Raw genomic sequence first — 12,448 nt, forward strand, 5'->3', positions numbered from 1 at the left:
TGCAAATGTCGAGGAATTATAAAATTAAATGTTGTGATATGTTATAAAATTAAAATATTACTATTATGATTAAGCAACTCAGGGGTGCAGATATGAACACTTGGATTAGTCTTGTTATCTAGTTTTTGAAAAAAAATTACTGCTCAATTTTGGTGGTGTGGCTAACCATTGCTTAATAATGTCTATCTTTCTTCTTTATTTATTTCCTATATTAAGTCTATCTTTTTCTTTCTTATGCCTGTACACATATCTTGAATTGTGCATGCGTGCGAGTAAAGATATGTTTGGTCATTGTATGTATGCATGTGTCTTTCATTCCAAATTTTTCACCTGGACAATATGGTGAAACATCACTCAAAACAAGCAATTGAAGAACACTAAATGGGCACCATTAATGGATTGAATGGAACCAATTAATGAACGGAATGGAATTATAAACCAGTATTGGATTTTTTGACATGCCTTATGGCTTCATTGATATAAGCTCTTACAAAGCTTGCATTCTTAATAATATGGTTGAACATCTTATTCTCAGACGTTAATCTTCATTCAATTATATTTGACTGGATGGAAATCTTGGATAGGAATTATAAACCAGTATTGGATTAAACCAGCAGAGTGAAGCACGTTTGTTGTAAAGAGTCGGATTTGGAGAATTTTGACACGCGTGTTTTCGTTCGCAAGTTTTTTAACTTCCGACAACATGCTAAGCAAGACATTTTCGTACAGTTTGTAACATTTATTTTGCAATATGTAAGCTGCAGCTAGGTGTAGTGGTGTTTCCTGTCTATGAATGGTGTCTCCTTCATGGATTTTTATGCTCTCACAAGCATGCCTTGATAATAACAATGGGTGAATGTTATTTTCAGACATTAATCTTCATTCATTTATATTTGACTGGATGGAAATCTTGGATAGGAATTATAAACCAGTATTGGATTAAACCAGCAGAGTGAAGCACGTTTGTTGTAAAGAGTCGGATTTGGAGAATTTTGACACGCGTGTTTTTCGTTCGCAAGTTTTTTAACTTCCGACAACATGCTAAGCAAGACATTTTCGTACAGTTTGTAACATTTATTTTGCAATATGTAAGCTGCAGCTACGTGTAGTGTGTTTCCTGTCTATGAATGGTGTCTCCTTCATGGATTTTTATGCTCTCACAAGCATGCCTTGATAATAACAATGGGTGAAAATGTTATTTTCAGACATTAATCTTCATTCATTTATATTTGACTGGATGGAAATCTTGGATAGGAATTATAAACCAGTATTGGATTAAACCAGCAGAGTGAAGCACGTTTGTTGTAAAGAGTCGGATTTGGAGAATTTTGACACGCGTGTTTTTCGTTCGCAAGTTTTTTAACTTCCGACAACATGCTAAGCAAGACATTTTCGTACAGTTTGTAACATTTATTTTGCAATATGTAAGCTGCAGCTACGTGTAGTGGTGTTTCCTGTCTATGAATGGTGTCTCCTTCATGGATTTTTATGCTCTCACAAGCATGCCTTGATAATAACAATGGGTGAAAATGTTATTTTCAGACATTAATCTTCATTCATTTATATTTGACTGGATGGAAATCATTATAACCAGTAATGGAATGCCTTTAGCTTCATGGATTTAAGCATGGTTTTAAGCAAAGAAAAAGAACAGTTATTATTTATTTTTTTTACATAATGTAGGTAATTGTTAATTGTTAAGTCATTAAGAATATACAACACCATTAATTGTTGCAAGAGTAATGGTAATTCATCTCCGACCAAAATTATCTCAAGCCGAAAACGAGGTGAAAGAGAATGATTGTAAAGTTCTGCTGCATTGTGGAACAAGGATTTGCGCTCGAGCTCGCAGCGGAGCTAGCCAGCCTGTCTGCATGCAATATTGCATGCAATATTGCATGCATGATATAGTTTAAATGCGGAACAACGGAGAAAAAACGCTATTCCAAGCTATGCAGCTGCGAGAATTGCACTCACCCGCTGGAGGTAGGCGAAATTTCGTCTCCAGTCGCCTGTTCGCGTGACGGCGCAGGGCTGCGATGGCCGCCCCGTGTGCTCGATATCCGTCCATGCATCGATCCGCCGCTTTTCGGTTCTGCAAAATGCGAGCAAACAAACGGCGATTAACCTATCTGTGTACTATTAATATATCTGTGAGACGAACGAACGTTCGCGGCCAAACGATGGATTATTATTACACACGTAGATTACAGCTATGAATGATTCTGGCAAAGAGCTTGCTTGCTTGCAAGAAAGTCGGCCGGGCGTGCCCTCGTTTCACGTGCAAGTACGAGTCAATTCCTTCTGCATGCATGGAGATTAAGATTTCGATCGAGTGCAGCCTAGCTCCGATTAAAACTCTCGTCCAGCCCTCTGCATGCAAATTGCATGCATGATATAGTTTAAATGCGGAACAACGGAGAAAAAAACGCTATTCCAAGCTATGCAGCTGCGAGAATTGCACTCACCCGCTGGAGCTAGGCGAAATTTCGTCTCCAGTCGCCTCTTCGCGTGACGGCGCAGGGCTGCGATGGCCGCCCCGTGTGCTCGATATCCGTCCATGCATCGATCCGCCGCTTTTCGGTTCTGCAAAATGCGAGCAAACAAACGGCGATTAACCTATCTGTGTACTATTAATATATCTGTGAGACGAACGAACGTTCGCGGCCAAACGATGGATTATTATTACACACGTAGATTACAGCTATGAATGATTCTGGCAAAGAGCTTGCTTGCTTGCAAGAAAGTCGGCCGGGCGTGCCCTCGTTTCACGTGCAAGTACGAGTCAATTCCTTCTGCATGCATGGAGATTAAGATTTCGATCGAGTGCAGCCTAGCTCCGATTAAAACTCTCGTCCAGCCTCTCTGCATGCAATATTGCATGCATGATATAGTTTAAATGCGGAACAACGGAGAAAAAAACGCTATTCCAAGCTATGCAGCTGCGAGAATTGCACTCACCCGCTGGAGCTAGGCGAAATTTCGTCTCCAGTCGCCTCTTCGCGTGACGGCGCAGGGCTGCGATGGCCGCCCCGTGTGCTCGATATCCGTCCATGCATCGATCCGCCGCTTTCGGTTCTGCAAAATGCGAGCAAACAAACGGCGATTAACCTATCTGTGTACTATTAATATATCTGTGAGACGAACGAACGTTCGCGGCCAAACGATGGATTATTATTACACACGTAGATTACAGCTATGAATGATTCTGGCAAAGAGCTTGCTTGCTTGCAAGAAAGTCGGCCGGGCGTGCCCTCGTTTCACGTGCAAGTACGAGTCAATTCCTTCTGCATGCATGGAGATTAAGATTTCGATCGAGTGCAGCCTAGCTCCGATTAAAACTCTCGTCCAGCCTCTCTGCATGCAATATTGCATGCATGATATAGTTTAAATGCGGAACAACGGAGAAAAAAACGCTATTCCAAGCTATGCAGCTGCGAGAATTGCACTCACCCCTGGAGCTAGGCGAAATTTCGTCTCCAGTCGCCCTTCGCGTGACGGCGCAGGGCTGCGATGGCCGCCCGTGTGCTCGATATCCGTCCATGCATCGATCCGCCGCTTTTCGGTTCTGCAAAATGCGAGCAAACAAACGGCGATTAACCTATCTGTGTACTATTAATATATCTGTGAGACGAACGAACGTTCGCGGCCAAACGATGGATTATATTAACACGTAGATTACAGCTATGAATGATTCTGGCAAAGAGCTTGCTTGCTTGCAAGAAAGTCGGCCGGGCGTGCCCTCGTTCACGTGCAAGTACGAGTCAATTCCTTCTGCATGCATGGAGATTAAGATTTCGATCGAGTGCAGCCTAGCTCCGATTAAAACTCTCGTCCAGCCTCTCTGCATGCAATATTGCATGCATGCATGATATAGTTTAAATGCGGAACAACGGAGAAAAAAAACGCTATTCCAAGCTATGCAGCTGCGAGAATTGCACTCACCCGCTGGAGGTAGGCGAAATTTCGTCTCCAGTCGCCTGTTCGCGTGACGGCGCAGGGCTGCGATGGCCGCCCCGTGTGCTCGATATCCGTCCATGCATCGATCCGCCGCTTTTCGGTTCTGCAAAATGCGAGCAAACAAACGGCGATTAACCTATCTGTGTACTATTAATATATCTGTGAGACGAACGAACGTTCGCGGCCAAACGATGGATTATTATTACACACGTAGATTACAGCTATGAATGATTCTGGCAAAGAGCTTGCTTGCTTGCAAGAAAGTCGGCCGGGCGTGCCCTCGTTTCACGTGCAAGTACGAGTCAATTCCTTCTGCATGCATGGAGATTAAGATTTCGATCGAGTGCAGCCTAGCTCCGATTAAAACTCTCGTCCAGCCTCTCTGCATGCAATATTGCATGCATGATATAGTTTAAATGCGGAACAACGGAGAAAAAAACGCTATTCCAAGCTATGCAGCTGCGAGAATTGCACTCACCCGCTGGAGCTAGGCGAAATTTCGTCTCCAGTCGCCTCTTCGCGTGACGGCGCAGGGCTGCGATGGCCGCCCCGTGTGCTCGATATCCGTCCATGCATCGATCCGCCGCTTTTCGGTTCTGCAAAATGCGAGCAAACAAACGGCGATTAACCTATCTGTGTACTATTAATATATCTGTGAGACGAACGAACGTTCGCGGCCAAACGATGGATTATTATTACACACGTAGATTACAGCTATGAATGATTCTGGCAAAGAGCTTGCTTGCTTGCAAGAAAGTCGGCCGGGCGTGCCCTCGTTTCACGTGCAAGTACGAGTCAATTCCTTCTGCATGCATGGAGATTAAGATTTCGATCGAGTGCAGCCTAGCTCCGATTAAAACTCTCGTCCAGCCTCTCTGCATGCAATATTGCATGCATGATATAGTTTAAATGCGGAACAACGGAGAAAAAAACGCTATTCCAAGCTATGCAGCTGCGAGAATTGCACTCACCCGCTGGAGCTAGGCGAAATTTCGTCTCCAGTCGCCTCTTCGCGTGACGGCGCAGGGCTGCGATGGCCGCCCCGTGTGCTCGATATCCGTCCATGCATCGATCCGCCGCTTTTCGGTTCTGCAAAATGCGAGCAAACAAACGGCGATTAACCTCTCTGTGTACTATTAATATATCTGTGAGACGAACGAACGTTCGCGGCCAAACGATGGATTATTATTACACACGTAGATTACAGCTATGAATGATTCTGGCAAAGAGCTTGCTTGCTTGCAAGAAAGTCGGCCGGGCGTGCCCTCGTTTCACGTGCAAGTACGAGTCAATTCCTTCTGCATGCATGGAGATTAAGATTTCGATCGAGTGCAGCCTAGCTCCGATTAAAACTCTCGTCCAGCCTCTCTGCATGCAATATTGCATGCATGATATAGTTTAAATGCGGAACAACGGAGAAAAAAACGCTATTCCAAGCTATGCAGCTGCGAGAATTGCACTCACCCGCTGGAGCTAGGCGAAATTTCGTCTCCAGTCGCCTCGCGCGTGACGGCGCAGGGCTGCGATGGCCGCCCCGTGTGCTCGATATCCGTCCATGCATCGATCCGCCGCTTTTCGGTTCTGCAAAATGCGAGCAAACAAACGGCGATTAACCTATCTGTGTACTATTAATATATCTGTGAGACGAACGAACGTTCGCGGCCAAACGATGGATTATTATTACACACGTAGATTACAGCTATGAATGATTCTGGCAAAGAGCTTGCTTGCTTGCAAGAAAGTCGGCCGGGCGTGCCCTCGTTTCACGTGCAAGTACGAGTCAATTCCTTCTGCATGCATGGAGATTAAGATTTCGATCGAGTGCAGCCTAGCTCCGATTAAAACTCTCGTCCAGCCTCTCTGCATGCAATATTGCATGCATGATATAGTTTAAATGCGGAACAACGGAGAAAAAAACGCTATTCCAAGCTATGCAGCTGCGAGAATTGCACTCACCCGCTGGAGCTAGGCGAAATTTCGTCTCCAGTCGCCTCTTCGCGTGACGGCGCAGGGCTGCGATGGCCGCCCCGTGTGCTCGATATCCGTCCATGCATCGATCCGCCGCTTTTCGGTTCTGCAAAATGCGAGCAAACAAACGGCGATTAACCTATCTGTGTACTATTAAATATCTGTGAGACGAACGAACGTTCGCGGCCAAACGATGGATTATTATTACACACGTAGATTACAGCTATGAATGATTCTGGCAAAGAGCTTGCTTGCTTGCAAGAAAGTCGGCCGGGCGTGCCCTCGTTTCACGTGCAAGTACGAGTCAATTCCTTCTGCATGCATGGAGATTAAGATTTCGATCGAGTGCAGCCTAGCTCCGATTAAAACTCTCGTCCAGCCTCTCTGCATGCAATATTGCATGCATGATATAGTTTAAATGCGGAACAACGGAGAAAAAAACGCTATTCCAAGCTATGCAGCTGCGAGAATTGCACTCACCCGCTGGAGCTAGGCGAAATTTCGTCTCCAGTCGCCTCTTCGCGTGACGGCGCAGGGCTGCGATGGCCGCCCCGTGTGCTCGATATCCGTCCATGCATCGATCCGCCGCTTTTCGGTTCTGCAAAATGCGAGCAAACAAACGGCGATTAACCTATCTGTGTACTATTAATATATCTGTGAGACGAACGAACGTTCGCGGCCAAACGATGGATTATTATTACACACGTAGATTACAGCTATGAATGATTCTGGCAAAGAGCTTGCTTGCTTGCAAGAAAGTCGGCCGGGCGTGCCCTCGTTTCACGTGCAAGTACGAGTCAATTCCTTCTGCATGCATGGAGATTAAGATTTCGATCGAGTGCAGCCTAGCTCCGATTAAAACTCTCGTCCAGCCTCTGCATGCAATATTGCATGCATGATATAGTTTAAATGCGGAACAACGGAGAAAAAAACGCTATTCCAAGCTATGCAGCTGCGAGAATTGCACTCACCCGCTGGAGCTAGGCGAAATTTCGTCTCCAGTCGCCTTCGCGTGACGGCGCAGGGCTGCGATGGCCGCCCCGTGTGCTCGATATCCGTCCATGCATCGATCCGCCGCTTTTCGGTTCTGCAAAATGCGAGCAAACAAACGGCGATTAACCTATCTGTGTACTATTAATATATCTGTGAGACGAACGAACGTTCGCGGCCAAACGATGGATTATTATTACACACGTAGATTACAGCTATGAATGATTCTGGCAAAGAGCTTGCTTGCTTGCAAGAAAGTCGGCCGGGCGTGCCCTCGTTTCACGTGCAAGTACGAGTCAATTCCTTCTGCATGCATGGAGATTAAGATTTCGATCGAGTGCAGCCTAGCTCCGATTAAAACTCTCGTCCAGCCTCTCTGCATGCAATATTGCATGCATGATATAGTTTAAATGCGGAACAACGGAGAAAAAAACGCTATTCCAAGCTATGCAGCTGCGAGAATTGCACTCACCCGCTGGAGCTAGGCGAAATTTCGTCTCCAGTCGCCTCTTCGCGTGACGGCGCAGGGCTGCGATGGCCGCCCCGTGTGCTCGATATCCGTCCATGCATCGATCCGCCGCTTTTCGGTTCTGCAAAATGCGAGCAAACAAACGGCGATTAACCTATCTGTGTACTATTAATATATCTGTGAGACGAACGAACGTTCGCGGCCAAACGATGGATTATTATTACACACGTAGATTACAGCTATGAATGATTCTGGCAAAGAGCTTGCTTGCTTGCAAGAAAGTCGGCCGGGCGTGCCCTCGTTTCACGTGCAAGTACGAGTCAATTCCTTCTGCATGCATGGAGATTAAGATTTCGATCGAGTGCAGCCTAGCTCCGATTAAAACTCTCGTCCAGCCTCTCATGCAATATTGCATGCATGATATAGTTTAAATGCGGAACAACGGAGAAAAAAACGCTATTCCAAGCTATGCAGCTGCGAGAATTGCACTCACCCGCTGGAGCTAGGCGAAATTTCGTCTCCAGTCGCCTGTTCGCGTGACGGCGCAGGGCTGCGATGGCCGCCCCGTGTGCTCGATATCCGTCCATGCATCGATCCGCCGCTTTTCGGTTCTGCAAAATGCGAGCAAACAAACGGCGATTAACCTATCTGTGTACTATTAATATATCTGTGAGACGAACGAACGTTCGCGGCCAAACGATGGATTATTATTACACACGTAGATTACAGCTATGAATGATTCTGGCAAAGAGCTTGCTTGCTTGCAAGAAAGTCGGCCGGGCGTGCCCTCGTTTCACGTGCAAGTACGAGTCAATTCCTTCTGCATGCATGGAGATTAAGATTTCGATCGAGTGCAGCCTAGCTCCGATTAAAACTCTCGTCCAGCCTCTCTGCATGCAATATTGCATGCATGATATAGTTTAAATGCGGAACAACGGAGAAAAAAACGCTATTCCAAGCTATGCAGCTGCGAGAATTGCACTCACCCGCTGGAGCTAGGCGAAATTTCGTCTCCAGTCGCCTGTTCGCGTGACGGCGCAGGGCTGCGATGGCCGCCCCGTGTGCTCGATATCCGTCCATGCATCGATCCGCCGCTTTTCGGTTCTGCAAAATGCGAGCAAACAAACGGCGATTAACCTATCTGTGTACTATTAATATATCTGTGAGACGAACGAACGTTCGCGGCCAAACGATGGATTATTATTACACACGTAGATTACAGCTATGAATGATTCTGGCAAAGAGCTTGCTTGCTTGCAAGAAAGTCGGCCGGGGCGTGCCCTCGTTTCACGTGCAAGTACGAGTCAATTCCTTCTGCATGCATGGAGATTAAGATTTCGATCGAGTGCAGCCTAGCTCCGATTAAAACTCTCGTCCAGCCTCTCTGCATGCAATATTGCATGCATGATATAGTTTAAATGCGGAACAACGGAGAAAAAAACGCTATTCCAAGCTATGCAGCTGCGAGAATTGCACTCACCCGCTGGAGGTAGGCGAAATTTCGTCTCCAGTCGCCTCTTCGCGTGACGGCGCAGGGCTGCGATGGCCGCCCCGTGTGCTCGATATCCGTCCATGCATCGATCCGCCGCTTTTCGGTTCTGCAAAATGCGAGCAAACAAACGGCGATTAACCTATCTGTGTACTATTAATATATCTGTGAGACGAACGAACGTTCGCGGCCAAACGATGGATTATTATTACACACGTAGATTACAGCTATGAATGATTCTGGCAAAGAGCTTGCTTGCTTGCAAGAAAGTCGGCCGGGCGTGCCCTCGTTTCACGTGCAAGTACGAGTCAATTCCTTCTGCATGCATGGAGATTAAGATTTCGATCGAGTGCAGCCTAGCTCCGATTAAAACTCTCGTCCAGCCTCTCTGCATGCAATATTGCATGCATGATATAGTTTAAATGCGGAACAACGGAGAAAAAAACGCTATTCCAAGCTATGCAGCTGCGAGAATTGCACTCACCCGCTGGAGCTAGGCGAAATTTCGTCTCCAGTCGCCTCTTCGCGTGACGGCGCAGGGCTGCGATGGCCGCCCCGTGTGCTCGATATCCGTCCATGCATCGATCCGCCGCTTTTCGGTTCTGCAAAATGCGAGCAAACAAACGGCGATTAACCTATCTGTGTACTATTAATATATCTGTGAGACGAACGAACGTTCGCGGCCAAACGATGGATTATTATTACACACGTAGATTACAGCTATGAATGATTCTGGCAAAGAGCTTGCTTGCTTGCAAGAAAGTCGGCCGGGCGTGCCCTCGTTTCACGTGCAAGTACGAGTCAATTCCTTCTGCATGCATGGAGATTAAGATTTCGATCGAGTGCAGCCTAGCTCCGATTAAAACTCTCGTCCAGCTCTTGCATGCAATATTGCATGCATGATATAGTTTAAATGCGGAACAACGGAGAAAAAAACGCTATTCCAAGCTATGCAGCTGCGAGAATTGCACTCACCCGCTGGAGGTAGGCGAAATTTCGTCTCCAGTCGCCTGTTCGCGTGACGGCGCAGGGCTGCGATGGCCGCCCCGTGTGCTCGATATCCGTCCATGCATCGATCCGCCGCTTTTCGGTTCTGCAAAATGCGAGCAAACAAACGGCGATTAACCTATCTGTGTACTATTAATATATCTGTGAGACGAACGAACGTTCGCGGCCAAACGATGGATTATTATTACACACGTAGATTACAGCTATGAATGATTCTGGCAAAGAGCTTGCTTGCTTGCAAGAAAGTCGGCCGGGCGTGCCCTCGTTTCACGTGCAAGTACGAGTCAATTCCTTCTGCATGCATGGAGATTAAGATTTCGATCGAGTGCAGCCTAGCTCCGATTAAAACTCTCGTCCAGCCTCTCTGCATGCAATATTGCATGCATGATATAGTTTAAATGCGGAACAACGGAGAAAAAAACGCTATTCCAAGCTATGCAGCTGCGAGAATTGCACTCACCCGCTGGAGGTAGGCGAAATTTCGTCTCCAGTCGCCTGTTCGCGTGACGGCGCAGGGCTGCGATGGCCGCCCCGTGTGCTCGATATCCGTCCATGCATCGATCCGCCGCTTTTCGGTTCTGCAAAATGCGAGCAAACAAACGGCGATTAACCTATCTGTGTACTATTAATATATCTGTGAGACGAACGAACGTTCGCGGCCAAACGATGGATTATTATTACACACGTAGATTACAGCTATGAATGATTCTGGCAAAGAGCTTGCTTGCTTGCAAGAAAGTCGGCCGGGCGTGCCCTCGTTTCACGTGCAAGTACGAGTCAATTCCTTCTGCATGCATGGAGATTAAGATTTCGATCGAGTGCAGCCTAGCTCCGATTAAAACTCTCGTCCAGCCTCTCTGCATGCAATATTGCATGCATGATATAGTTTAAATGCGGAACAACGGAGAAAAAAACGCTATTCCAAGCTATGCAGCTGCGAGAATTGCACTCACCCGCTGGAGGTAGGCGAAATTTCGTCTCCAGTCGCCTCTTCGCGTGACGGCGCAGGGCTGCGATGGCCGCCCCGTGTGCTCGATATCCGTCCATGCATCGATCCGCCGCTTTTCGGTTCTGCAAAATGCGAGCAAACAAACGGCGATTAACCTATCTGTGTACTATTAATATATCTGTGAGACGAACGAACGTTCGCGGCCAAACGATGGATTATTATTACACACGTAGATTACAGCTATGAATGATTCTGGCAAAGAGCTTGCTTGCTTGCAAGAAAGTCGGCCGGGCGTGCCCTCGTTTCACGTGCAAGTACGAGTCAATTCCTTCTGCATGCATGGAGATTAAGATTTCGATCGAGTGCAGCCTAGCTCCGATTAAAACTCTCGTCCAGCCTCTCTGCATGCAATATTGCATGCATGATATAGTTTAAATGCGGAACAACGGAGAAAAAAACGCTATTCCAAGCTATGCAGCTGCGAGAATTGCACTCACCCGCTGGAGGTAGGCGAAATTTCGTCTCCAGTCGCCTGTTCGCGTGACGGCGCAGGGCTGCGATGGCCGCCCCGTGTGCTCGATATCCGTCCATGCATCGATCCGCCGCTTTTCGGTTCTGCAAAATGCGAGCAAACAAACGGCGATTAACCTATCTGTGTACTATTAATATATCTGTGAGACGAACGAACGTTCGCGGCCAAACGATGGATTATTATTACACACGTAGATTACAGCTATGAATGATTCTGGCAAAGAGCTTGCTTGCTTGCAAGAAAGTCGGCCGGGCGTGCCCTCGTTTCACGTGCAAGTACGAGTCAATTCCTTCTGCATGCATGGAGATTAAGATTTCGATCGAGTGCAGCCTAGCTCCGATTAAAACTCTCGTCCAGCCTCTCTGCATGCAATATTGCATGCATGATATAGTTTAAATGCGGAACAACGGAGAAAAAAACGCTATTCCAAGCTATGCAGCTGCGAGAATTGCACTCACCGCTCGAGGTGGAGCTAGCGAAATTTCGTCTCCAGTCGCCTGTTTCGCGTGACGGCGCAGGGCTGCGATGGCCGCCCCGTGTGCTCGATATCCGTCCATGCATCGATCCGCCGCTTTTCGGTTCTGCAAAATGCGAGCAAACAAACGGCGATTAACCTATCTGTGTACTATTAATATATCTGTGAGACGAACGAACGTTCGCGGCCAAACGATGGATTATTATTACACACGTAGATTACAGCTATGAATGATTCTGGCAAAGAGCTTGCTTGCTTGCAAGAAAGTCGGCCGGGCGTGCCCTCGTTTCACGTGCAAGTACGAGTCAATTCCTTCTGCATGCATGGAGATTAAGATTTCGATCGAGTGCAGCCTAGCTCCGATTAAAACTCTCGTCCAGCCTCTCTGCATGCAATATTGCATGCATGATATAGTTTAAATGCGGAACAACGGAGAAAAAAACGCTATTCCAAGCTATGCAGCTGCGAGAATTGCACTCACCCGCTGGAGCTAGGCGAAATTTCGTCTCCAGTCGCCTGTTCGCGTGACGGCGCAGGGCTGCGATGGCCGCCCCGTGTGCTCGATATCCGTCCATGCATCGATCCGCCGCTTTTCGGTTCTGCAAAAT

General features: G+C 47.1%; 1 protein-coding gene across 1 annotated transcript; it reads right to left on the bottom strand.

The window, feature by feature from the left end:
* Positions 1-1,977: 1,977 nt before the first annotated feature.
* LOC114532008 lies at positions 1,978-11,712 on the bottom strand. The gene is made up of 18 exons (XM_028553604.1): positions 11,331-11,712; positions 10,838-10,955; positions 10,345-10,462; positions 9,852-9,969; positions 9,361-9,478; positions 8,868-8,985; positions 8,374-8,491; positions 7,881-7,998; positions 7,391-7,508; positions 6,900-7,015; positions 6,409-6,526; positions 5,917-6,034; positions 5,425-5,541; positions 4,932-5,049; positions 4,439-4,556; positions 3,946-4,063; positions 2,469-2,586; positions 1,978-2,095 (listed from the first exon to the last, which is right to left on the bottom strand). Exons 1-9 carry the CDS (start codon positions 11,422-11,424, stop codon positions 7,400-7,402), a joined length of 1,029 nt encoding a protein of 342 aa, XP_028409405.1. The 5' UTR covers positions 11,425-11,712; the 3' UTR covers positions 1,978-2,095; positions 2,469-2,586; positions 3,946-4,063; positions 4,439-4,556; positions 4,932-5,049; positions 5,425-5,541; positions 5,917-6,034; positions 6,409-6,526; positions 6,900-7,015; positions 7,391-7,399.
* Between the last annotated feature and the right edge of the window lie 736 nt (positions 11,713-12,448).

The sequence above is a fragment of the Dendronephthya gigantea genome, unplaced genomic scaffold (assembly GCF_004324835.1).
Source record: "Dendronephthya gigantea isolate DGI-Jeju-01 unplaced genomic scaffold, DenGig_1.0 000077F, whole genome shotgun sequence".
Lineage (NCBI taxonomy): Eukaryota > Metazoa > Cnidaria > Anthozoa > Malacalcyonacea > Nephtheidae > Dendronephthya > Dendronephthya gigantea.

What these genes read in the sequence shown, in the direction of transcription:
- LOC114532008 (XM_028553604.1), bottom strand. Translation starts at nt 11,424, where the DNA reads ATGGACGGATATCGAGCACACGGGGCGGCCATCGCAGCCCTGCGCCGT. An exon ending in ATTTCGCCTACCTCCAGCGG is followed by an intron (nt 10,956 to 11,330) that starts GTGAGTGCAATT and finishes CGCATTTTGCAG; the next exon opens with AACCGAAAAGCGGCGGATCG. An exon ending in ATTTCGCCTACCTCCAGCGG is followed by an intron (nt 8,492 to 8,867) that starts GTGAGTGCAATT and finishes CGCATTTTGCAG; the next exon opens with AACCGAAAAGCGGCGGATCG.